The sequence below is a fragment of the Ictalurus punctatus genome, chromosome 24 (genome assembly GCF_001660625.3).
Source record: "Ictalurus punctatus breed USDA103 chromosome 24, Coco_2.0, whole genome shotgun sequence".
Classification (NCBI taxonomy): domain Eukaryota; kingdom Metazoa; phylum Chordata; class Actinopteri; order Siluriformes; family Ictaluridae; genus Ictalurus; species Ictalurus punctatus.
The window spans coordinates 2,055,697-2,080,604 of NC_030439.2; the positions used below are offsets into that span (position 1 = coordinate 2,055,697).

General features: G+C 43.4%; 3 protein-coding genes and 1 non-coding gene across 4 annotated transcripts in view; 1 reads left to right on the forward strand and 3 right to left on the reverse strand.

The window, feature by feature from the left end:
• Positions 1-24,488, reverse strand: part of LOC128629030 (E3 ubiquitin-protein ligase TRIM35-like) — an 88,272-nt gene extending 63,784 nt beyond the window's left edge. The window contains exon 1 of the mRNA XM_053675103.1: positions 23,858-24,488. The gene's annotated coding sequence lies outside the window, so the exon portion shown is untranslated. The remainder of the gene's footprint in view (positions 1-23,857) is intronic.
• Positions 1,186-2,150, reverse strand: LOC108261122 (uncharacterized). The gene is made up of 2 exons (XM_017461993.3): positions 1,891-2,150; positions 1,186-1,796 (listed from the first exon to the last, which is right to left on the reverse strand). Exons 1-2 carry the CDS (start codon positions 2,148-2,150, stop codon positions 1,445-1,447), a joined length of 612 nt encoding a protein of 203 aa, XP_017317482.1. The 3' UTR covers positions 1,186-1,444.
• On the forward strand, positions 19,316-19,429 carry trnal-caa (transfer RNA leucine (anticodon CAA)). Its single transcript has 2 exons — positions 19,316-19,353; positions 19,384-19,429. It is a non-coding gene; the product is annotated as a tRNA-Leu (tRNA).
• LOC128629032 (E3 ubiquitin-protein ligase TRIM35-like) lies at positions 20,130-23,848 on the reverse strand. Its single transcript, XM_053675105.1, has 6 exons — positions 22,809-23,848; positions 22,324-22,419; positions 22,001-22,231; positions 21,850-21,872; positions 21,645-21,763; positions 20,130-21,117 (listed from the first exon to the last, which is right to left on the reverse strand). The coding sequence occupies exons 1-6, from the start codon at positions 23,205-23,207 to the stop codon at positions 20,573-20,575; spliced, it is 1,413 nt and encodes a 470-aa protein (XP_053531080.1). The 5' UTR covers positions 23,208-23,848; the 3' UTR covers positions 20,130-20,572.
• Positions 24,489-24,908: the final 420 nt, after the last annotated feature.

Consider the following 24,908-nt stretch of genomic DNA (forward strand, 5'->3'; position numbering starts at 1 on the left):
GGCTAAGAGACAGGGGAAGAGCAGACGCAGTCAGTGTGGCTCATGGGGTATTTCTGCTCAAATAGCAGAAGGGTCTCTCCAATAGAAATAGGGTTTGCTCAGCAGATAAACAGTATGGAACATCTCCCACACCCCAAAATACACGGCATGGTTTTTGTAATTGTATTGCTCGATGGCGGAATACTGTAGTCACTTTGCTGCAACACTGTGATCCCAGAGAACTTTATGTTAGCAATTTCACTGACAGCAATAATCTTCAACAACGTGGCTGGTGCACAGAATGTGTACGGGACACTGCAGATCTCTAATGAGAAAGGTTGTAGGCCTGGGTTTGTCAAAGACACAAAGACTGAAGGAAATCTGATAAAACATTATTAGGTGGCTATCGTTGTTAATTATAAACAACAGTGCCCTGATTTGGGAAAGACAGTTTTTTTTTTTTTTTTGAAAGACAGGACCCTATAGCTTCCACCTTACAGAGAAAACATGGCAGAAAGTTCAACAGAGCGTTTGGTTGAAAGCGATTATAAACTCGAGTGAAGTAACTGAGGCAGAGAAACCGCAGGAGCTCAGAAGTTGAATAAAGTTATAAAGAGCACGATTCAGATAAGACGTACCTTTATTGATCTCCTGTAGCGTGCACGCGCACACACGCGAAGTTTCAACACAATTTTATCTTATCGATATACATTCTTATTTAAATATTAAGATAGAGAGAGCTAGATAGAGAGAGAGAGAGAGATAGACAGAGAGACAACTAGAGCGAGAGAGTGAGAGACAGCTAGAGAGAGATAGATAGAGAGAGAGAGAGAGAGCTATTTATAACAAGAATTTAAGTTTACCCTGTAATATATAGATAAACTTTATTAATGATTGGTCAGGAAGGCAGGATACTGATACCAAAAAAAAAACCTTTTAGGCAAGTATATTTAAGTAAAAAAAGCTGTTTTTATTTAGAACACAGGTCGGCTTGCTTGGATGAATGCTTCAGTCTTCTGCCCACAGTGTCTGCACAGGGGTGGCATTCACAGGGAAAAGTCTGGGCGTCGATGCGGAGATGCCTCTGCCCGGTCCTGAAGAAAAACAGGTACTCTGGTGCTTCATCCTGTAGATTCTGCATCATGACTTTTCCCTGGGCCGCTGTGATTACCTTCCCACGGTCATCACACACGATGTCACCCTTGGAAAAGGGTTGGGTTGCAACAACTCCTGCAAAAGAGAACAAAACAATATGCATCAGATGACAAGGACGAAATCAACAGGTTTACAAGCAGTGTTTTGTTTTTATTTTTTCTTTTAGGTTGGAAGGTAAATTACAAATAGCAAAACCATCATTTAAGCAATAACAACTTCTCCCCTCGTTACTAAAATAACAAGAAAGTTGGGGAAAGTTAAAAGGCAAAACAGGCAGCCTGCTGCATCGTTCCGTCTCGGCCGAAGCCAATCACCACCCTGTCGTCAACTTCCTTCCTGTTGACCCGCTCCGACACCCGAAAAACAATGAAAAGGCAGAATTTGTTAGTGACCACATCTCCGAATAACCACCACAGCATATTAAAGGAGAAAAGTCATTTAGACCGTTAATAGATGCACTCACGGTCAGGCCTTGCGCAGCTGCCGGGCACTGAAAGTGACGCGACACCAAAAGTGCCGTGCAGTAGCGGCGATAGCCGGTCTCCTCTGTCGAGAGGACCTCTGTGCTTGAGACCAGCTTCCGAAAGATTATCAGGAAGTCGATCCTGGCTACCTCCAAAATGGCCTGGTACTGTGTCAGGGTGCGAACACTGTCATCATATCTATTTTGAACGTACTCAGCGTTGTAGTAGTGAACGATGACATTTGTAATAATACAGAATTTGTAATATAGGACACTTTACTTATTGTAGTTACCTCTGATCAGAAGGCGAACCCTGTTGTGAGGAGGCGGCATCACCGGAGTCCATAGCCATGTCTGACTCTTGTGGCATGTTGGTGATAAAGAACCCACGCCTCTGAAACTCTTCCACCAGTAAAGAAGCACACGGACTGTGGGGCAGGATAGAACAAAGCTGGCGGTAGTCCCAGGTCCTGTTCCTGCAGACCCACCGTCTGGAAGATACCTTGGCCTTCTGGATCTCAGCTTGCCTTTCTTCTGCTGTGCTGTCTTTCATACACACTCTAGCAGGTGGCCAGCGAGATGCTTCTGCGGCTTCTTGCACCGCAAGCAGTGGACAATGTTGCGCTCAGCAAACCTTCAAAATGAGACCATGAGTACAATAAGGAACTCTGAAGATCAAAATACAGAGAAAATCCACTGAAGGAAACACAAATAAACAAGCGTTTGATTACGGTGCTCAAAGAAAATCTTTTATAGGAAATGGGGTTAGACTTCCTTTGGTTACAAATGTGTGAATGTGTGTAAATATTCCTCTGTAAACAAAATGTGCATGAGTGTATAAATACAATTTATAACAAGAATTTAAGTTTACAGTCAAGCTGTGCTCAAAGTTTATTATTGATGTGGCATTGGTGGCATAGCGGTTAAGGCTCTGGGTTACTGATGGGAAGGTCGGTGGTTCCAGCAATGCCAAGTTCCAGCAATGCCAAGCTGGAACTGTTGGACCCTTGAGCAAGGTCCTTAATCCTGTCTGCTATCTCCAGCTTCCTGACAGGAAGGTAGGAAGGGGAGGCAAAGAAAAGAATTTCACTGTGCTCTAATGGGACCAATTAAGACTCACGATATTCGATACAATATAGTAGCTATGATATTCGATAAGTGCTACTATAAACCTGATATTAGATCCATCCATCCTCAACTGCTTACTCCTTTTCAGGGTTGCGGGGGAACCTGGAGCCTATCCCAGGAAGCATCGGGCACAAGGCAGGGTACACCCTGGACAGGGTGCCAGTCCCTCGCAGGGCACAGTGATATTAGATTCATGATTTTAGAGTCTTGATAGATGCACCTAGCCTGTCCATTCATGTTCTTGAAAAAAACCTGAAGACCGTCCTCCACACTTACAGTGCTGTGAGCGCTGTGTCCCTCTGAGGCTGTCATGACCTGCCCGTGATGGTCACACACCACCTCGCCAGCCAGAAATCTTTACATTGCAATAATGCCCTTGCCCTTCATCTTCTGTCACAAGAAGTCCTTTCACTTCTGGGTCCTGGTGCGTGTCTGGCTTTGTTTAGCATCCATTGCTGTGTCCATGTATCCAGGGGGCTTCCATTCTTCATGAACTGGGCTGCACTGGGTATGTTGGTCCTCCACTTGCTGACCTTTTCCTCACTGGGTAGACGAGGGCCAAAGGGCGCCATCAAGAAAACATGCCATGTTCAAAGTTGTCAAGTATAGTCTTAACTAACAATCTTTCATGTTACTTGGTAAATATCTTTAAATATAGTTTCAAAAAATACTTGTGAATACAGTGAATATGCTGCTTGTGCAGTTTCATCTGTGCCTTCAAACAATCGCTCGTACAGCTTCCGCTGAAAGCTAGCTGAGATTTCAGCACGCAGAGTCTTATCTGGCGCCTCACCCCCCAGAGTCACCGGGTGCTGTTCGACAAGTCGGCCGTACGCTGCCTCAAGATCCGTTTGCAGATCTGTCGTGTCTGCTTTCTGCTGGCAGCACCGCGAGCAATGCTACAGGCTGGATTCCCCTTCTGAAGGATCAATGCTAAATAAAAAAAAAAAAATGTAAAAATGATTTTTTAGGAGAAGAGTACAAGGCTAGTGTTCAAAGTGTGTGTGATAATTTGTTTACAAATTGTGGATTCTATTAATTGTGTCGACAAATATATAACATGCTTACGTTGACTGACCAGCCAGCGAATCCAGGAGCTGACTAGCCCTCACTGCGTTGTCCGCCTGCTTCACGCGGTAATGTTTCTCCGCTGTAGCAGTCGAATGTGTTACGTAGTCAGCCACCAGATACTTCTGTGTCAGTCAGACTCTTGGTGGCTGTCTCGAAGGCCCGGCGTGCTCTCTGGCTGGTCACCCATGGTCTGACGCCATACCTAAAGTGCAAGTCGAAACCGTATATTAATTTGATGTTTATTTATATACATATAAAACACATCTACCCTCAGACGCCGTACATAGTGTGTGTGAAATGAATCGTGATGGTCAGCTTACCTTATGTGCAGCCGTCGGAGGTCATTGGAGGGATTGTGTATTCTTCCACGCGCGGATGAGATGAAGAATCTCTCTTCAGTCCCATCCAGATCTTCCCTCTTCCGCTTCCTGATGCAGGACCGGAGTCCTGGCCGCACACACGTGGCCCTGAACACAGCTGTGCAGTCATGCGTTGTCAGTTCTCCATCTGCTGTCAACCTCTCGTGCCTGTGAAAAAGATCAAACTAACACATCATAATATTTGTCACAGTGCTTACATATAGGTGGTGTAAATCAGTCAAATGGGTGCAAAAATAAACTTGCCTTTTTTGGGTAATCTCCTCGCTGACCTTCTCACTGCAGCTCTTCTGCAGCAGTCTGAGGTAGTCTATGAACTCCCTACAGTCTGTATGCAGGTCCTTGTCATCATGCCTCAGGTTGGTGTTGATGGTCTGGTAGGTGAGGAATCTGTATGGAAAGCACAAGTAAGAAGTATGTACATGTATTCAAGCGCAATTAAGTTCTTGTGTGTGCAAGTTTTAATATGAAAAAGAAAACACCAAATTCTACCAACCTTTTCAGGTTTTTCCTGTAGATAAGTTGAGTCTGCTTTGAAAGCCCCACATCAGTCAGCTCCCTGAGAAACTGCTGCGTCTTCTCTGTCTGACAAATTCCAGGGACGGAGCCCGTGGGTCCATGTAACACAGAAAACGTGCAACGTTTTCAACCTGGAAAAAAGGACACGTTAGATGACCTTGTCATCATGACTAGTTTGCATTGTGAAAATATTGTTCTTGGATATCAAACTTTTAATCAACTCTAAAATGTTTTTATGGTAGTACTCACCTCCTGTTTAGGGTTTTGAAGGCCTTTCCACAAAAATGAAGAAAAACCCTTCAGCAATGCATGGTCGATAGAGTGCTTCTTGTAAAGCCCCTTCTCTGCCATCAGCTTTCTTCCCGGGTTGGTCCACTGCACACCAGGGTTACTGCAATGAGGAAAGTGTTTGGTTATAAAACTGCATATGTCTGACAATTATTCAAAAACACAATCAGTAAAGCTATTAAAACTGAGATTCTCACCATTGAAAGGTCTCAAAACTGCTCTTGCCACCGCTGACAGGAGCTCTGACTGTTCACTGTCCAACTCTGTTGGCTGTGTGGCTCTGGAGGAGGAAGGCTCTGCCCTTGCAGTGGTAGTAGGTAGTGCTGGGGGCACATCGGTCACCACCAAAAGTGACTCCAGTTCCTCAATCAGCCTTTCAAAAACCAAGAAGGCAAGGTTTAGATACAAGGTTTAGATTGCCTGTAAATACATTTCAGACAGAAGGAGACCAGAAGTTTTCAAAGGACTGAAAAGATTTTCCACCAACCTGCTCATTGGGTCAGCAGAGCCCAAAATCTGACCCAGCCGGTCGTAATTAATCACCCTGCCTTTTGCCAGAAGCACACGCATTTCCGCCGTCGCCCTCTCCACTACTGCTTCAATGGCTTCTTCAGGATCGGTCTTCATGCAGACTCTGTGCAGATGCACTGACAGGCAGTCCCAGGTCTTCTTGCAGACAGGACAGAGAAGGTAGTTCCTTTTGAATTTCCTGGAAATAGAAAGACACTTCATTTAAATCTTATTCAGAGAAAAGTTTTTCCAAGCCTTAGTACACATTAAAAGGGTTTTAATTAAAACGTACATAGATGGGAGGATTTTTAAGAGTCAATATTTTCTACAGTTGCAAGTAGACTAATGAAAATGTATCTTCACTTACGGAATGGGATCCATTACTCAGTAAAGCAGATCTATCAGGAAGATGCAGGAAGGACAATGTTGAAAAACACGACTAAGGAAACAAGGAAGAAAACACCAGTAACACAAAATGCAGTTAAGGACACGATGTTATAATCACCAAGAAAAAAAATCAAGCAAATGCAGGAGCAGAATAAGAATATGAACAAAACAGAGTGAAGTGTCTTCTATATGAGGAACAAACTCAAAAGTCTTCAGTGACGATGGACAGCCCTTCTGCTGAAAAAGAATTTGAGTAACAAGTGGACACCATTCTCATCCTATATACAGGATCTCACAAAAGTGAGTGCACCCCTCACATTTTTGTAAATATTTGATGATAGCTCTTCATGTGACAACACTGAGGAAATGACACTGTGCTACAATGTAAAGTAGTGAGTGTACAGCTTGTGTAACAGTGTAAATTTGCTGTCCCCTCAAAATAACTCCACACACAGCCATTAATGTCTAAACCACTGGCAACAAAAGTGAGTACACCCCTAAGTGAAAATGAAACATTACCGCATGAAGCAGGTGGACAACGCAGTGAGGGCTAGTCAGCTCTTGGATTTGCTGGCTGGTCAGTCGAGGTAAGCATGTTTTATACTTGTCGACACAATTAATAGAATCCACAATTTGTAAACATATGAATCCATGTGAAATATTATTTTTTTTATTTAGCACTGATCCTTCAGAAGGGGAATCCAGCCGTATTGCCCGTAGCATTGCTCGCAGTGCTGCCCAGCAGAAAGCAGACATGACAGATCTGCAGTTATGGAACAGTCTTCCTGTTAGTGTTCGGGACTCAGACACAGTCTCGGTGTTTAAGTCCAGGCTTAAAACGTATTTGTTTACTCAAGCCAACCCTGACTAGACTTTGTTACGCTAAGCACAGTCCCAATCTTCTCTCTCTCTCTCTCTAGTTCTGTCGAGCCACACGCGACTTCATGGAGATACTAGAGATCCTGATCCTTTCTGCTCTCCAGACCTTCCTGATACAATTCAGATGTCCTACCTCTGGATGGAGCGCTCACCTACTCCAATTCCAGACTGCTGGGACTACGGCTGCTCCTAACGCCATATAGACTTCATATGAATCCATAATGAACTTTTTCACACCATCTGTTGTTACCCAGATGAGGACGGGTTCCCTTCTGAGTCGGGTTCCTCTCAAGGTTTCTTCCTCTTAAAACATCTTAGGGAGTTTTTCCTCGCCACCAGCTTGCTCAGTTGATTCACACTTAATATCTGTATACCGTGTTGATATTTTTGTAGAGCAGCTTTGAAACATCTATTGTAAAGAGTGTCATACAAATAAAATTGAATTAAATGCTTTTCTACCCTGCCACTAGGTGGACTTACTACTGATTGGACAGAACTTAGTACAGTGCAGAGTGAGGAGAAAAAAGGTGGGGAACACTAAACAAAGACCACACACACAAGTGGCAAAATCAAAACAACGTAGTCTTCATAATTAGATAGGAACACAAAGTCAGCAATAGCAGTGATCTTTCACAACTTGGCGATCTTCAGGATTCACAATATTTATAATTCTAAAGATGAAAACTACATTAGTTCATTCTTTTCAGTTGTCTTAGATCTTAATTTTTCATCTTTCTTTTTCCTCCACTTTCCAATCCTGTTTCTTTTCTAATTTATATTTTCTTTTACACCTTTTCTTTCTCCTTTCACTCTTACCTCATGCAAAGCCCTGACATACCATACCAGTCACTCCTCTGCAAAGGTATGACAAGGAGAAGCGTCAAAGTCTTGCCTTAAGTATCCTGCCTGGCAGATGCAGGCAGTCCCGGTTAATAAGCCATGAGAAATCTGGGTAACTGAGTTCCCCCACACGGCTACTCTCACTGTGTGCTGCTGCTGCCCTCTGCTGGCTTTGCGGGGTGTAGCACAGCCTCTTACACCTTAATATATCTTAAAATGCTACAAGCAACATAAGTAGAAACAGAGCATTTGTTTTAATCCTATGTGCAATGACATGGCAATGACAATTCCATGGATGCAGCATTTCCTTTTACTGAAACACAACATGAGTTTTAATGCAGTAAAAAGCTTGTTTTTTGTTGGAAAGAAACGGAATGGTAATGGCCTACCGTGAGTAGCGTAGCATGTGTAAGTGTGTTCTTAAAAGAACCTGACACTGCCAGTACCAGCAGTATGATCCTGACTCCAGGACAAGAGTCAAAATGGTAAAGGCACAGCTACACAATAGCATTCCAAATAGCGTCCCCAGTGAGACCCCTTGCCCACAAAAACAGCACATAGGCCAGTGTCTATACCATTTCCCAAAGCACCAGCTGAGCCCAAAACATCTCCAAGTGCCTGATGAATGTGAAGGTGTCAGGTTTGGACTGAAGTCAGAACAAACTGAACCAGTGGACACTGAGTATCGTAGCGCACTCTCTCACTCAAAAAAACAGACATGGAAAAGCATTAAAGTACATTGGTAACTGTTCTATAATGCAGAAGAGCACTACACACAGCCCGCTGCTATTACTGGGACAACACCAAAAGTGTCCATGCTTTCATTAACCATCTATAAAATGGTGTTAGTCCTGTAAGATCCATCTTGTTTACGTCCATCAAGAGCAAGTGGCAATCTAGGCCCATATTACCTGATTTCCTCAGTAAGGTGCACGCTATCCCAGCCCAGCTCACATCCTGCCTGTAGAGAAGTCTCTGAGCCACTTGGAGTTTGAATGTCTTCACTCTGGACCCAACATCTACTAGGCCTTATCCTCCTTCTTGTCTGGGTAGATACAGCACTGGTGCCTTTAGCCAATCTCTGTATTTGCCTCACGAGATCTTCTGGAGGCTGCAGGATCATTGTTCTGTGCCAAAGGGAAGAGGCTATGAGGTTGTTAAATACCAGCACCCTTCCCCTGTATGACAACGGTATCAACTATTTCCAACGAGACAGTCGCGCACGTATTTTCTCCAGCAGGCCCTCCCAATTTTGTTGTCTATACTCATTTGTCCCCCAAAAACTCCCAGATATTTAAAACCTGCCCTTCCCCAATGCAGGCCACCAGGAAGTAATGGACTTTCAGTGACTCTGCCACATCACACAGCGTCACTTTTAAGCCAGTTATCTTTATATGATAATGCCTTTCCATAGCACTCAAGAGCGCATTTTACCTCTTCAACATCACCTTCACCTCTAATTAGGACCGTGACGTCATCCGCATATGCAGATAGTTTAATTGGTTGTTGGGAGATTGGAAAATTGACTTGTAGACCAACCGCTTCAACACGCCACACTCGCTCCACTACCGCGCATGCGCAGAGAGATAGATAGAGAGATAGAGAGAGAGAGAGAGAGAGAGAGAGAGAGAGAGAGAGAAACAGAGAGAGAGCTAGATAGAGAGATAGATAGATAGAGAGAGCGAGAGAGAGAGCTAGAGAGAGAGATGGATATGGATATGGATAGAGCGAGAAAGAGATTGAGAGTGAGAGAGATGGATAGAGAGAGCTAGATAGAGAGAGAAAGAGAGAAAGAGAGAGAGAGAAAGAGAGAGAGAGCTAGATAGACAGAGAGAGAGAGCTAGATAGAGAGAGAGAGCTAGATAGAGAGAGAGAGAGATACAGAGAGCTAGAGAGAGAGAGAGAGAAAGATAGAGAGAGAGAGAAAGAGAGAGCTAGAGAGAGAGAGAGAGAGAGAGCTAGATAGAGTGTAAGAGATAGAGATGGGGAGAGAGAGAGAGAGAGAGAGAGAGAGAGAGAGAGAGAGAGAGAGAGAGAGAGATGGAGAGAGAGAGAGAGAGAGAGAGATTGAGATGGAGAGAGAGAGAGAGAGAGAGAGAGAGAGAGATGGAGAGAGAGAGAGATGGAGAGAGAGAGAGAGAGATTCAATACCTCTTTATTGAATCAAAGCAGGACTATGTACATGCTTGATGCTCTGATGCAGAGCGTATATATACACACACACACACACACACACACACACACACACACACACACACACACACCCCAAAGCATTGACATGATTTAGTCCAACACAGTCCCAAAAATAAGAGCATTCTCCACTACTGAACATAAGACATCTTTGAGGCACCATATATGAGTGAACTCCTCTACATTATTTGTGGTTTTGTAGAAAGCAAAATGGAGATTTAATCTGGCCTTTACCATTCTGACAAAAACTGTGTTTGCGTCACAATCTGATGACTCCTCAACTTTGTTTCTTCTAGTAAGGTAAATTGCCATTTTTGCTTGGCCTAGCACGAAGTTAAACAGTTGACCTTTCCTTCTCTCCTTCTGACTGTATCTAAACCCAAAAATAAACAGCTGCTTGGAAAACTTTTCCCCAAACATCATGAACATTTGTTGTAGCAGCTGAAACAGGGTGTGTAGTCTGGTGCACTCTGAAAAGCAGTGATAGACCGTTTCCCTCTGCAAGCAAAAAGGACAGTTATCTCTCACACTGGGGTTGATCACAGAAATAAAAGCGTTCACTGCAACAATACCGTGTAAAATTCTCCACTGTAAATCTCCAACCCTTTTTGTCACCGGTGGTTTGTATAGCGCTCTCCATGCAGGTTTGACTTCACTGTCGAGCCCTAAATGGGCTCTCCAAGGAGTGTCAACCCTGTCACGTAGTTTGCCTTTATTCAACACTTTTACATATACAGAGTACATAATTTTCCCCCCCATGGTTTCCAGCCTATTTGTGAAGGTCTCTCTGGACTCCAACAGCTGTCCTGTGCAGTCTTTAAAATCAGGAAGGAGAGTCACTTCAGGGAAGGGCTCGTCAGCATTTGGGTGACGGCGTCCGTTACAGTAGTTGTTCAGCAGAGACAGTTCCGTTTTTGTGAGCTCGCGCTTCCATGTGTTGAGCAGTTGGCTTAAGACCCTGGTGGAAGTGATTCCTACATGAGAGGCTAGACCTGCAGCGCTGATCAGGCCGGGTCCACATCGCTCGACCACATGTCCAAGCGTGACAATCCCAGCGGAAATGAACAACTGCATCACAGAGGGTCCTGCTACGCGCTCCACGTTGAAGCGAGTCCCATGCACCACTGGTTCCTTCAGTAGCCACCAGACATCCCTTACTGGCTCCATGTGGCTCCGGGTGGTTTCTATCCAGCACTGCGTTTGCAGTGCAGTTAAAATCACCACCCAGGAACATGTATCCGTCATCACCACAATTACTGATAACAGTGTTTAAAGTGTTTAAGAAGACCACCCTTTCTGTGCCTACAGTTGGAGCGTATACATTGATCAAATTTAATTTGACATTTTCGAATACAGCTTGTATCTTTAACAAACGTCCCTCAATGATTTCCTCAGTTACACAAGAGATGGGTAAAAAATCTCTAGAAAACAAGATCCCAACCCCTCCGCTGTTACTGCTCTTATGACTGAGGAATGTTTCCCCGTCCCATTCCTTCTTCCACGCAGTTTCATTATCAGCTGTGCTATGTGTTTCTTGTAGGAATATGACATTTAGCTTCTTAGCCTTAAACAAGCTGAAAAGGGACGCTCTCTTCACATCCTCTCTAGCACCATTAATATTCAAGGATCCCAGCTTTATGTCGCACATGGCAAATGATAAACTGCATTCGAACAGAAACGTGAGATTGAGACAAAATAGGGAGAAACAGAATGTGAGACATTTAACCATCTTTCACCATTTTCTCTCTAACTTTCGTCATCAGTTTCTTGAGACGATAACCGTCTTGTTCACTAAAAGTTGGTTGATCGGTGCTTTCTGTGTTCTTCATAAACATTTTAACAGAATTAAGGAACAATTTTAAATCTGGGAAAGAATCCTCAACTTTAACGAAACGCATGCCTTTTGTCCTGTCTAAAAACGACTGAATTTCAGTGGAAGAGTAAGCGCCCTCCACCTCCATCTGAGAGTCTCCGCCTACATCACTTTCCACACTTTCACCCTCTTGTGTGTTTGTAAGACCGTCCTCTGACTGAGACGAACAGCCCATTGATTTAATCTTTGACACTTTTGCAATTTTTTCAGTGTTTGATTTATTTTCCGGATTTTTCCTCTTGGTGGATAATTTAGGGAGGTCAGCGTCCATGTGAACCTCCTCCTCATTAGCCAACACTGACTCTGCCACCCTGGTTGCGGTGTGACCAACGTTCACCTCCACATCTAACCCACCCTGTTCGTTCTGTTCTCCCTCTACGTTCCCCGTCACCTCATTCTCCTGATCGCTACGGTCTCGGGTTTCCTCCTGCGAGGCCTGCACGCTTCCCTGCGGTTCGTCCGGCACCGAGGCCCTGCTTTCGGCTCTGACGGGCAGGGGTTCCTCTGCGTGAGCAGCTGGCCGGCTCTCGCCTGCTCTCTCCGGGCACGAGCGGATCACGTGTCCTACAGCGCCACACCCAAAACACTTCATGGTTTCTGACGTTACATGCACGGTGTAGTCAAAGTCATGGATTTTAAACTTAAACACCAAGTTCAGTTCTTCATCGCTCTTTTTAAGAATCATATGAACCTGCCTCCTGAAAGACACGACGTGTTTGAGGTGGGGAGACTTACAGCTGATAGGGATCATCTTTATCGGAGACACTAGTTTACCGTACCGCTCCTGCTCTTTCTCCAGAAGCTCGTTTTCTAGAAACGGGGGTACGTTTGAGATCATGACCTTTTTAGCGGGATTTACGAGGGACAAAACTGACACGTGAGAGCCTTTAATCACTATTCCGTTCACAAGTAGCTGATTTACTTTATCCATGTTATCTAGAAAGATCACAACCGCGCTGTTCATTCTAGACGCAGCTTTAATACTTTCATAACCGACAACCTCGCCGACCGCTAGACTACACTCCTCCACCGAGCTCCGTCAGGTGGGGACAGTTTAATGACACTCCTCCACCGAGCTCCGTCAGGTGGAGACAGTTTAATATCACTCCTCCACCGAGCTCCGTCAGGTGGGGACAGTTTAATAACACTCCTCCACCGAGCTCCGTCAGGTGGAGACAGTTTAATATCACTCCTCCACCGAGCTCCGTCAGGTGGAGACAGTTTAATAACACTCCTCCACCGAGCTCCGTCAGGTGGAGACAGTTTAATAACACTCCTCCACCGAGCTCCCGTCAGGTGGAGACAGTTTAATAACACTCCTCCACCGAGCTCCGTCAGGTGGAGACAGTTTAATAACACTCCTCCACCGAGCTCCGTCAGGTGGAGACAGTTTAATAACACTCCTCCACCGAGCTCCGTCAGGTGGAGACAGTTTAATAACACTCCTCCACCGAGCTCCGTCAGGTGGGGACAGTTTAATATCACTCCTCCACCGAGCTCCGTCAGGTGGGGACAGTTTAATAACACTCCTCCACCGAGCTCCGTCAGGTGGGGACAGTTTAATGACACTCCTCCACCGAGCTCCGTCAGGTGGAGACAGTTTAATATCACTCCTCCACCGAGCTCCGTCAGGTGGGGACAGTTTAATAACACTCCTCCACCGAGCTCCGTCAGGTGGAGACAGTTTAATATCACTCCTCCACCGAGCTCCGTCAGGTGGAGACAGTTTAATAACACTCCTCCACCGAGCTCCGTCAGGTGGAGACAGTTTAATAACACTCCTCCACCGAGCTCCCGTCAGGTGGAGACAGTTTAATAACACTCCTCCACCGAGCTCCCGTCAGGTGGAGACAGTTTAATAACACTCCTCCACCGAGCTCCGTCAGGTGGGGACAGTTTAATAACACTCCTCCACCGAGCTCCGTCAGGTGGAGACAGTTTAATAACACTCCTCCACCGAGCACCCGTCAGGTGGAGACAGTTTAATAACACTCCTCCACCGAGCTCCGTCAGGTGGAGACAGTTTAATAACACTCCTCCACCGAGCTCCGTCAGGTGGGGACAGTTTAATGACACTCCTCCACCGAGCTCCGTCAGGTGGGGACAGTTTAATAACACTCCTCCACCGAGCTCCGTCAGGTGGGGACAGTTTAATAACACTCCTCCACCGAGCACCCGTCAGGTGGGGACAGTTTAATAACACTCCTCCACCGAGCTCCGTCAGGTGGGGACAGTTTAATAACACTCCTCCACCGAGCACCCGTCAGGTGGGGACAGTTTAATAACACTCCTCCACCGAGCTCCGTCAGGTGGGGACAGTTTAATAACACTCCTCCACCGAGCTCCGTCAGGTGGGGACAGTTTAATAACACTCCTCCACCGAGCACCCGTCAGGTGGGGACAGTTTAATAACACTCCTGCACCGAGCTCCGTCAGGTGGGGACAGTTTAATAACACTCCTCCACCGAGCTCCGTCAGGTGGGGACAGTTTAATATCACTCCTCCACCGAGCACCGTCAGGTGGGGACAGTTTAATAACACTCCTCCACCGAGCACCCGTCAGGTGGAGACAGTTTAATAACACTCCTCCACCGAGCTCCGTCAGGTGGGGACAGTTTAATAACACTCCTCCACCGAGCTCCGTCAGGTGGGGACAGTTTAATAACACTCCTCCACCGAGCTCCGTCAGGTGGGGACAGTTTAATAACACTCCTCCACCGAGCACCCGTCAGGTGGGGACAGTTTAATATCACTCCTCCACCGAGCACCGTCAGGGGGGGACAGTTTAATAACACTCCTCCACCGAGCTCCGTCAGGTGGGGACAGTTTAACGGCGTGTCTGCGAGTCAGTTTGTGAAAGCTAAACTTTTCACCTGCCGCCATGCCGACCGGCCACGCCGGCAGCCGCCGACTCCACCAAACACACACACACACACACACACACACACACACACACACACACACACACACACACACACACACACACACACACACACCACCTTAAGAAAAAAAAAGGATCAGATAACTTACAAACCTCACCGCGCACACTCGCTCACAACAAAGAGAAATAATAGAGAAAGTAGATTAAAGAATAAAGCGTCCAAGGAAGGACAAATGCTCTCACACACGCAGCTCTCGCGCTAACCACACCCACTCCCAGCATACACCAGAGAGAGAGAGAGAGAGAGAGAGAGAGAGAGAGAGAGAGAGAGAGAGAGAGCACTAGAGAGAGAGAGAGAGAGAGAGAGAGAAAGAGAGCTAGAGAGAGAGAGAGAGCTAGATAGATAGAGCTAGATAGATAGAGAGATAGAGAGAGAGCGAGAGAGAGAGCTAGAAAGATAGAGAAATAGAGAGAGAGCTAGATAGAGAGATAGAGAGAGAGATAGAGAGCTAGATAGATAGAGAGAGAGCTAGAGAGAGATAGAGCTAGACAGATGGAGAGAGAGAGAGAGAGAGAGCTAGACAGATAGAGAGATAGAGAGAGAGAGCTAGAGAGAGAGAGAGAGAGAGAGCGAGTGAGAGAGAGAGCTAGAGAGAGAGAGCTAGGGAGAGAGAGATAGGTAGAGATAGAGAGAGAGCTATATGGAGAAAGAGAGAGCGCTAGAGAGAGAGAGCTAGAGAGGGCAAGATAGAGAGATAGAGAGTGAGTGAGAGCTAGAGAGAGAGAGCAAGATAGAGCTAGAAAGATAGCGAGATTGAGAGAGAGAGAGCTAGAGAGAGAGAGAGCTAGAGAGAGAGCTAGACAGATAGATAGATAGAGAGAGAGCTAGATAGAGAGAGAGAGAGCACTAGAGAGAGAAAGAGAGCTAGATAGAGAGAGAGAGAGAGAGAGATAGAGAGAGAGATAGATAGATAGAGCTAGAGAGATTGAGAGAGAGAGAGAGCTAGATAGAGAGATTGAGAGAGAGAGCTAGATTGAGAGAGAGAGCTAGAGAGAGAAAGAGAGCTAGAGAGAGAGAGAGAGCACTAGAGAGAGAAAGAGAGCTAGAGAGAGAGAGAGAGCTAGATAGATAGAGAGAGCTAGATCTAGAGAGAAAGAGAGCTAGAGAGAGAGAGAGCGCTAGATAGATAGAGCTAGAAAGATAGAGAGATAGAGTGAGAGAGCTAGAAAGATAGAGGGATAGAGTGAGAGAGCTAGAAAGATAGAGAGATAGAGAGAGAGCTAGATAGAGAGAGAGCACTAGAGAGAGAAAGAGAGCTAGAGAGAGAGAGAGAGCGCTAGATAGATAGAGCTAGAAAGATAGAGAGATAGAGTGAGAGAGCTAGAAAGATAGAGGGATAGAGTGAGAGAGCTAGAAAGATAGAGAGATAGAGAGAGAGCTAGATAGAGAGAGAGCACTAGAGAGAGAAAGAGAGCTAGAGAGAGAGAGAGAGAGAGAGAGATAGATAGAGCTAGAAAGATAGAGAGATAGAGAGAGCTAGATGGAGAGAGAGCTAGATAGAGAGAGAGAGCACTAGAGAGAGAAAGAGAGCTAGAGAGAGAGAGCTAGATAGATAGAGCTAGAAAGATAGAGAGATAGAGAGCGAGAGAGAGAGCTAGAAAGATAAAGAGCTAGATAGAGAGAGAGATAGAGAGCTAGATAGATAGAGAGAGAGCTAGAAAGATAGAGAGATAGAGAGAGAGAGTGAGAGAGAGAGCTAGGGAGAGAGAGATAGGTAGAGATAGAGAGAGAGCTATATGGAGAAAGAGAGAGCGCTAGAGAGAGAGAGCTAGAGAGAGAGCAAGATAGAGAGATAGAGAGCGAGTGAGAGAGCTAGAGAGAGCTAGAGAGAGAGCAAGATAGAGCTAGAAAGATAGCGAAATTGAGAGATAGAGAGCTAGACAGATAGATAGAGAGAGAGCTAGCTAGAGAGATAGAGCTAGAAAGATAGAGAGAGCTAGATGGAGAGAGAGCTAGATGGAGAGAGAGCTAGATGGAGAGAGAGCTAGATGGAGAGAGCTAGAGAGAGAGCTAGATAGATAGAGAGATTGAGAGAGAGAGCTAGATAGATAGCTAGAGAGATAGAGCTAGAAAGATAGAGAGAGCTAGATAGAGAGAGAGAGCTAGACAGGTAGATAGATAGATAGATAGATAGATAGAGGGAGATATCTCCTGAGTGCCTCCTCCCTGCATTTTGTTTTTTCTTGAAAGCCAGATAGCGAGCTTGGCTCGGCCCGTTATAAAATTTAGTAGAAGCACAGCTTTATTTTTTGGAACGTACTTTGGCCCGTATACGTAAAGACTTTCTGCCCATGTGTAGCTGCTCCCAAACTTACTCTTCTGGTCAGATTAAAACGTACACTTCAACTGATGTTTGTTGTTTCTTTTATTGCATTCCTTCACAACTTAAGCGCATTCAATCACCGTCAAACACCATCAAACACCATCAAACACCATCAATCACCATCAAACACCATCAATCACCATCAAACACCATCAAACACCATCAAACACCATCAGTCACCGTCAATCACCGTCAATCACCGTCAATCACCATCAAACACCATCAGTCACCGTCAATCACCGTCAATCACCGTCAATCACCATCAAACACCATCAGTCACCGTCAAACACCATCAGTCACCGTCAATCACCGTCAATCACCATCAATCACCATCAAACACTGTAAAACACCATAAAACACCATCAAACACCGTCAATCACCGTCAATCACCATCAAACACCGTGAAAAACTGAAATAAAGTGCATAACATTCTCACATGAGCATATTGTACATAATCATGTTCTTAAGAGTCCCTGAGTATTCATTCATCTTGCTCACGTATTAAACTAGCATTAATGGCCACAGGAAACATTGCACTATTACATTACGAGACAAACATGAAACGCACAACATCACAATCCAACATACCGTGTGTGCCTTCCGACCAGAAATCTAGGAGTAGCTGCAACGCTTTACTGTTTAATTATTCTCTTCTTCAGCACCTAACTCCGTGTACAGCGTAGCACCAAAAAACTGCATGCACATGTTAGCACTGCTATTAGTTAGGCTAATCACATGACCACAGTAACTTCAATTAAATGCAGCTCACTAGTTTAACCTGTAGGTGTCACTATCATCACAAAACAAACTTCCAGTGGGCCACGAGTTCTCGTGCTTTGGATTTTTTAATGAATGAGGCATACTGTATGATCCGACCCCTAAGAACCGCCTTAAGTGCCTCCCACGCCACGCCCACAGAGGATACCGAGGACCAGTTGGTCTCCATATAAACATCAAGTTCAGTCTTTAACATTTGTTGGAAATCAGGATTTTGTAAAAGGGATACATTAAAGAGCCAACTAAATGATTTCTTCTTCTCCGTTTGTGGCCACACCTCTAAACTCACCAGGGCGTGAGACTAGAATCTTTCCGATTGAACAATCGGCAACAGATGAAATGAGCGATTTGGATATCAAAAAAAATCTATTCTAGAATAAATCTTATGGACTGATGAAAAATATGTATAGTCCCTACCAGATGGGTTGAAAAGTCTCCAGATATCTGCAAGACCAAGATTTTTACACATCCTGTGAAGCGTCACTGTTGCTCTAGGGGGCGTACGCACTTTTGTAACACTATGATCAAGGACTGAGTCCATCAAAAGATTAAAGTCTCCTTATGACCTACCACAGAGTGTTAGAAAGAACATGTGTGCAACGTGTGTGGGTGGAAAACACATGACCGGACCATGTATGGTAACGAATGGATGTGATCCAGATTTAACATAACTATAAATATGTTTATGATCATGACCTTTGATCTAGATATAGAGAGTTAGAATGTGTATCTTTTTGACCTTTGACCTATACCTGTCAAAACTAAGGTTACAATATATACAAACTATCTCTCTCTCTGACCCAAAGGACAGAGCTGTAGTGCTGCATGAATGTGATGTGCTCTGGATGTTCCGGACAAACAAAAAGAGAAAAGAAAGGATTATATTTTCCAGCTGCAGTATTTCCAGAGGTGGGAAGTAACACTCTATATACAAAAACAATGTGATCTTAAGAGTAGGTTTAACTGGCCGTACTTATACTCTTACTCAAGTTCATTTTTAATTACAGAAATGTACCTTTACTTCTCTACACTCGGTGGCGTTCCTGCGTTATTGTTAAATAGTAATGAATGTATGTAGTTTTAATAATTAGTTTATATCTCGTATATTGAGGTCGCGGTTCTCGCCCTACGCTGCAGTGTCTGAATGCGAACGTAACAACCCTCACTTTTATAACGGCTCAGTCCTGGAAGATGATGACCGACGAAGCGAGCGCGTCGATACACACGTATATTTATTCTTATTTGCTTCATTTATAATGTTAAATAACTTTAGTATACTTCTACCTCTCTGTGCTGCTGTAATATGTGGATTTCCCTCTGGGATTAATAAAGTGATCTATCTATCTATCTATAATCACGTGAAAAAACAAGTACACCCCATGGAAATGGTTTAAAAAAATGTAAAAACACAAGCAGTGATAACCCTCTTCTCTAAACATTTAAAAAGCTGACATGGTAGTTATTGAAGATCTTATTAAAAACTGGGACAGAATCCTTTTCTCCAAAGGTCAGAGTATTGTGCACTGTGATGTATTCACTCTGTTTCAGGTCAGCAAGTCTAATGAGTATGTTTGTAAACAGGTGGAAAAAAGGGAGGGAACACACAGCTGTAGTGTCAGGGTGGCCGAGCGGTCTAAGGCGCCGGACTCAAGGTTCAGACCTTCTCCCTGGTTAAAGGAGGATTCTGGTCTCTAAATGGAGGCGTGGGTTCGAATCCCACTTCTGACAGGATTTTATTCCCTCTAAAAACCCCCATGTGTGAATATTAAATGAATGAAGTTAGGATTCTAAAATGTATTTTGTACGTATGCAGTAAATTAAAGATGAAAACACTCAACACTGGAGAAGTTTAAATGAGAGGGAACTTATTTATATGTGAGGTTCTGTGCTGAGTGTAGTAGTAGTTCAGAATGTAGCTTTCAGATAAATGCTGATAAATACACACATTAAGAGGAGTTGTGGATCTCCTCAGGATGTCATTTGTGTTTTTGAGGGTTGGAGATGATTTAATTCTTGGATGATCTCTGTGGAAATATGGATGAATAACATGACACTTGAACAGAACGTGTGGTTAAATGACTCTAGAGAACGGTATTATTATAAAATTGTTGTTTTTAGCCCCTTTAATGTCTGACTCTCTCCCCACCACTCTCTCTTCCACATCCGCCCCACATTCTCACTGTGAACAAAGTGATTTCATTTCATTCTGAATCGCATTTTAAATTGTGAATCGGCACCTAATGCAGGATTAACGTACAGATCCATCTGATCTTTACACAAGTACAAACTGCTGGTGGAGGGAAACTTAGAGCTCAATTTGAATTCTCCTCCACTGCACAGTTTCACACAACACACACATCCAGCTAAACATTTCACCCAGGATTAACAGCATAGCGCTAACAATACAAATACAGTAAAGACACCAGTCTTCAAAGCCTCAGTTTATTTACAGTGATTTAAATTCAGGAATAAAATGTAATAATCTAACTCATAGAGATCTACATTTACACATCATTCTGTGGTTTATTTGTTTCTGGAAGCCCTGAACTGAACATTGTGGGGAAAATGTACTATGGAGTTATTTGAACTTTATCACATTATTTTTATTTAATAATTCATTATTTCAACACAGTAGGTCGTTATTTTCACTTTAAAAATTTCATTTAATAACTTGGAATTTCAAGATATATTAATATTCCAGATATTATCTTATTATTTTGATGTAATTGTTAAGGTGAGTCGAAATAATAATATAACACTTCAAAATAAATTCCACAATGAAGTGTTCAGTAAAAACAGACTTTCACAGAGAACATGAATCTTTTCATCAGCAATATTTCATTAATGAATTGGAATAAAACAATATCAGCTCTAACTGATCTGATTCACTCTTACAGAGCACTGAAGTGGGAGGATCTTTACAGGAGATTTATTACAAGTAACTCTTATAAATGGCAGTAATTTATCAGTAAATGTGTGTGTGAAAGTGTGTATGTGTGTGTTAGTGAGAGGGTCAGAGAACGACAGCTTTCCTCTGTTCCAGTCCAGCTGCACTCTGATCCTCTGGAGATTCTGTGTTACTGAGAGGAGAGTGGGTGACTGTGGTGTAGAACATGTTCCATATTTACCACCATAATACCACACATACCAGATTCCACTTCTGGAGAATATCTTTCCCTTCCTCTGAGCAGATTCTGTCATCACACCCACATACCACACTGTACAGTCTCCTACTTCAACGTCCCAGCAGTGTGTCCCTGAGTTAAAGACCTCAGAGCCCAGGATACAGCAACGATAATCAAATCTCTCTGGATTATCAGGAAGCTTCTGTTTCTCACCACTGACTCTCACACTGGTCAGATCATCAGATACAATGAGTTTAGGATGAGCAGTGTTGGGGTCCAGAGTTACAGGTGCTGAAAACACACACACACACACACACACACACACACACACACACACACACACACACACACACACACACACACACATAAGCTAAGCTAACTTAAGCATTACGTTAGTATGGAACTAGCTAACATTAGCCTAATCCAAAGAGATGATAACTGTGATTACAATATTAATGAATAAACATATATAACCGGGTGTATTTAAATTACAAATGTAAACAATCTTTAAAAGAATTGTAAATCTAAAACTTTTTTAATCCATTTTTACATTCGCGCTTCAACCACTGAACAGTCTGACGCATCAGAAGCCTTTCAAAATAAAAGTTCCCTTATATTACATTACATCAGTTCAAAAGGTCACCACATATGTGTGTAATAATAATAATAATAATAATAATAATAATAATAACAACAACAACAACAACAATTCCAAAACATTACACAAATGAAACATCACTATAAAGACCACTTTAATGTAATTAACAAAGGCAGAGAAACAGAAATAAAGAAAGAAAGGAAGGAAGGAAGATTCTTACTGTATTGGACCGCGTCCTGCATCTTCTCCCAGACTCTGAACTTCAGGTTGTCCAGATGTTTTGCCACATGGATTAGTGTTCCTGAAAGCTCCTCTGGATGCTGCAGTGTGCACTGAGCTCTGCAAAAACATTCAGGAGTCAGTGCTGCTGTGGGTTTGGAGTCAGAAACACAGAGAACGAGAGAGACAGGAAGCACATCACTCACCTTCTCACTGTGGCCTCGTAGTTCTGTAAAACAACAAAGCAAACATCAGTGGATCTGATTGACATTTTTACACCACTGAAATGTGACGTTTCTGATGATGGAAAGAAGTTTTACTTTCTCACAGTATAAACACTGACTAAATGATCCTCACTTGTAAGAACGAGACGTCTTCGGCTCTCATCTCCTCTTCTACGCCTCTGATTGTGTCTGAAAGAGATGATATGTCTCTGCTCAGCTTCTCAATCTTCTCCTTCATCATCTGACTCTTCTGCTCCTCTTCCTCTCTCAGTGCAGCTATCCTGGCTGCCTCTTCATCTCGTAGAACCTGGTGAAGTTTCTCAAACTCCTCCTTAATCTGCTGCTCTGTGTGTTGGGCCTGAATCTGCAGTGAAGAGGAAATCAAATGAAATAGAACTGATTCTGCAGTGATGCAAAATATCATTCTAATATCAAACCCATCTTATTGATTCTAACCTTTATATGTTCTGCAGTCTGACTCCAGTGCAGTTTACAGTCTTTAAAGATCTTCAGTTTCTCCTGTAGGGGCTTCAGAGCAGTTTTCAGCTCCTCCTGGAACAAATCAACACACTGCATGGAGACTCTGTGTTTAGTAATAGCTGTATTCTCTCTTACAAGCACTCATTAGAGCTTTTCAAATGCACCAAGTACAGAAGAAACAATGAAAAGTGTAGACTTATAGGATGTGGGTTTATTGGTGTACACTGCTTTAGTCTAACATGGAAGATCTGCTCCTGTTTATACAGGAGACACTTCAGATGCTGAAAATCTGAAGATGATGGAATAGCAGACTCACATTTGTTATTATTTACTAAATTTATCACAAGGCAATTATCATTTATTATTGAATTATTACACTGTGTTTATATTGAACCTGTAGATATTGATATGTAGAATAAACTCTTTTTTACATGTACCTTTTACAGGAACGTTTTATTTACCTTACAGTCTGTTAATGCCTCATCAATGGGGCAGAATTTATGGTTGGTGTGTATTTTTGAATCCCGACACACCCAACACACCGGCTGTTGATCATCCAGACAGAAGAGTTTGAGTTTCTCACTGTGCAGACTGCAGACTGTTTCAGACGCTGATGAAGATCTCTGACTTCTCTCCTGTAAGAAAGTCTCACACAGGTTCTTTAAGGCCAGACATATGGGAGGATCCTCCATAGACGACTTCCTCCTACAAACAGGACATTCTCTGGATCCTTTGTTCTCCCAGAACTTCTGCAAACACACTTTACACACACTGTGACTGCAGCGCAGGAGAACAGGATCCGTGAAGATTTCACAGCACACAGGACAAGAGAACTCCTCCTCTGAAAACTTAGAAGCCATTTTATTCTGCTGCTGCTGTTGTTCTCTCCGGTCCGAATGTTCAGATTCACTTTCACTTTGATCAAAAGTAATCACACCCTGATTTCAGGTTTGTTTAAAGTTAATATACGAGTTTGCAGGTCCAGTTAGTAATCACTTCCTTTCACAGAGCTGAAAATGAGACTCAGAATTCTCCATAAACCGAGAATAAAACTAAACTCACCAGAGCAGAACACTGCAAAAGGACTGCAGTCGTCTCGGACTCTGTACTTCCTTAATGGGAGGAGTTTTAGAGAGACAGGATATGACCTGTTCCACTCAACACTGACAGCAGAAACAGCAGATAAAGATCACTTCTGATAATTCATCGTGTCGACCCAGTCAATGTTTATATCAAGAAATTTAGAAGAGATATTAATACAGAATGTTAACTGTGTAAACAGCCAGAGAGCATTTATTTAGGTTCTGAGCTCGTATGGAAAAGTCTGTTCAAATTAATAACAATATATTGAAGTTTATTTCTGTTTACACTGGAAAGAAGTTTTGTTTGTAGTCTATACATGTAGTCTATGTTTGATGTTTTTCTTACTGAGATTCGACAATATCTTAAAACCATCTTTATGACACAAAACAAAACTACTAACATATGCAAGACTTTTGATAGCACACACCTCCAGGGTTGAACATTTCACAGAATGTTCCCTATGGACTTGGCGATGCACTAGAAATCCATTAGGGTCTCCCCACACAGGTTCAAATCCTGCCGACTACGACTGAAATTTGACAAACTGTGAAGCATTTCCTAATCCGGGTATGTTTCTTTAAACAACAGGAGTCCCGTTACATCTGGCGTAAACCAAACACAGAATTCCACAAAAAGAACATCATACCTACAGTCAAGCATGGAGGTGGCACTTGTGGGGATGCTCTGCTGCTTCAGGGCCTCGGCAATAGTCAAGGAAAACATGAATTCTGCTCTCTATCAGAAAATCCTAAAGGAGAATCTCCAGTCTTCAATCCCTAAGTTGAAGTACAAGCAGAACTGCATGATGCAGCAAGACAATGATCCAAAGCACAGGAGTAAGTCCACCTCTGAGATTAAAGTTTTGGAGTGGTCTAGTCAAAGTCCTGACTTGAACCAACTGAGATGCTGAGGCAGGACCTTAAACAGGCAGTTCATGCTCCAAAACCCTCCAATGTGTCTGAACCAAAGCACTTTTGCAAAGGAGAGTGGGCCAAAATTCCACCCGCTCCATATCTGACAACCTATTCATAAGAATTAAAAGCCATTATCTTAATGGTGTTTTCATTTAAAAAATTAATGTCAGAAGAGGGATTTGAACTCAAGCTTCCATTTAGAGACCAGAATCCTCCTTTTACCAGGGAAAAGGTCTAAACCTGGAGTGTGGAGCCTTAGACCGCTCGGCCATCCTGACACTACAGACGTGCTTTAATAAATACACACGCAGACCTGAAACAGAGGTAAATACATCACCGTGCACAGTGCTCTGATCTTTGGAGGAAAGGATTCTGTCTCAGTTTACTCTGGGGGACCCCAGGTATTTTCAGACACTGATGATTTTGGCACGCTCTGATATTGTTGTCAATTTGAACAAATGTAAGCACTATTTTCAAAGTCACATGACTTTTTAGTCTTCAGCACAAGTTCCCCTACAAAAATATCTAAGTAGTATGTGTTTCATGATGTACATTAAATATAAA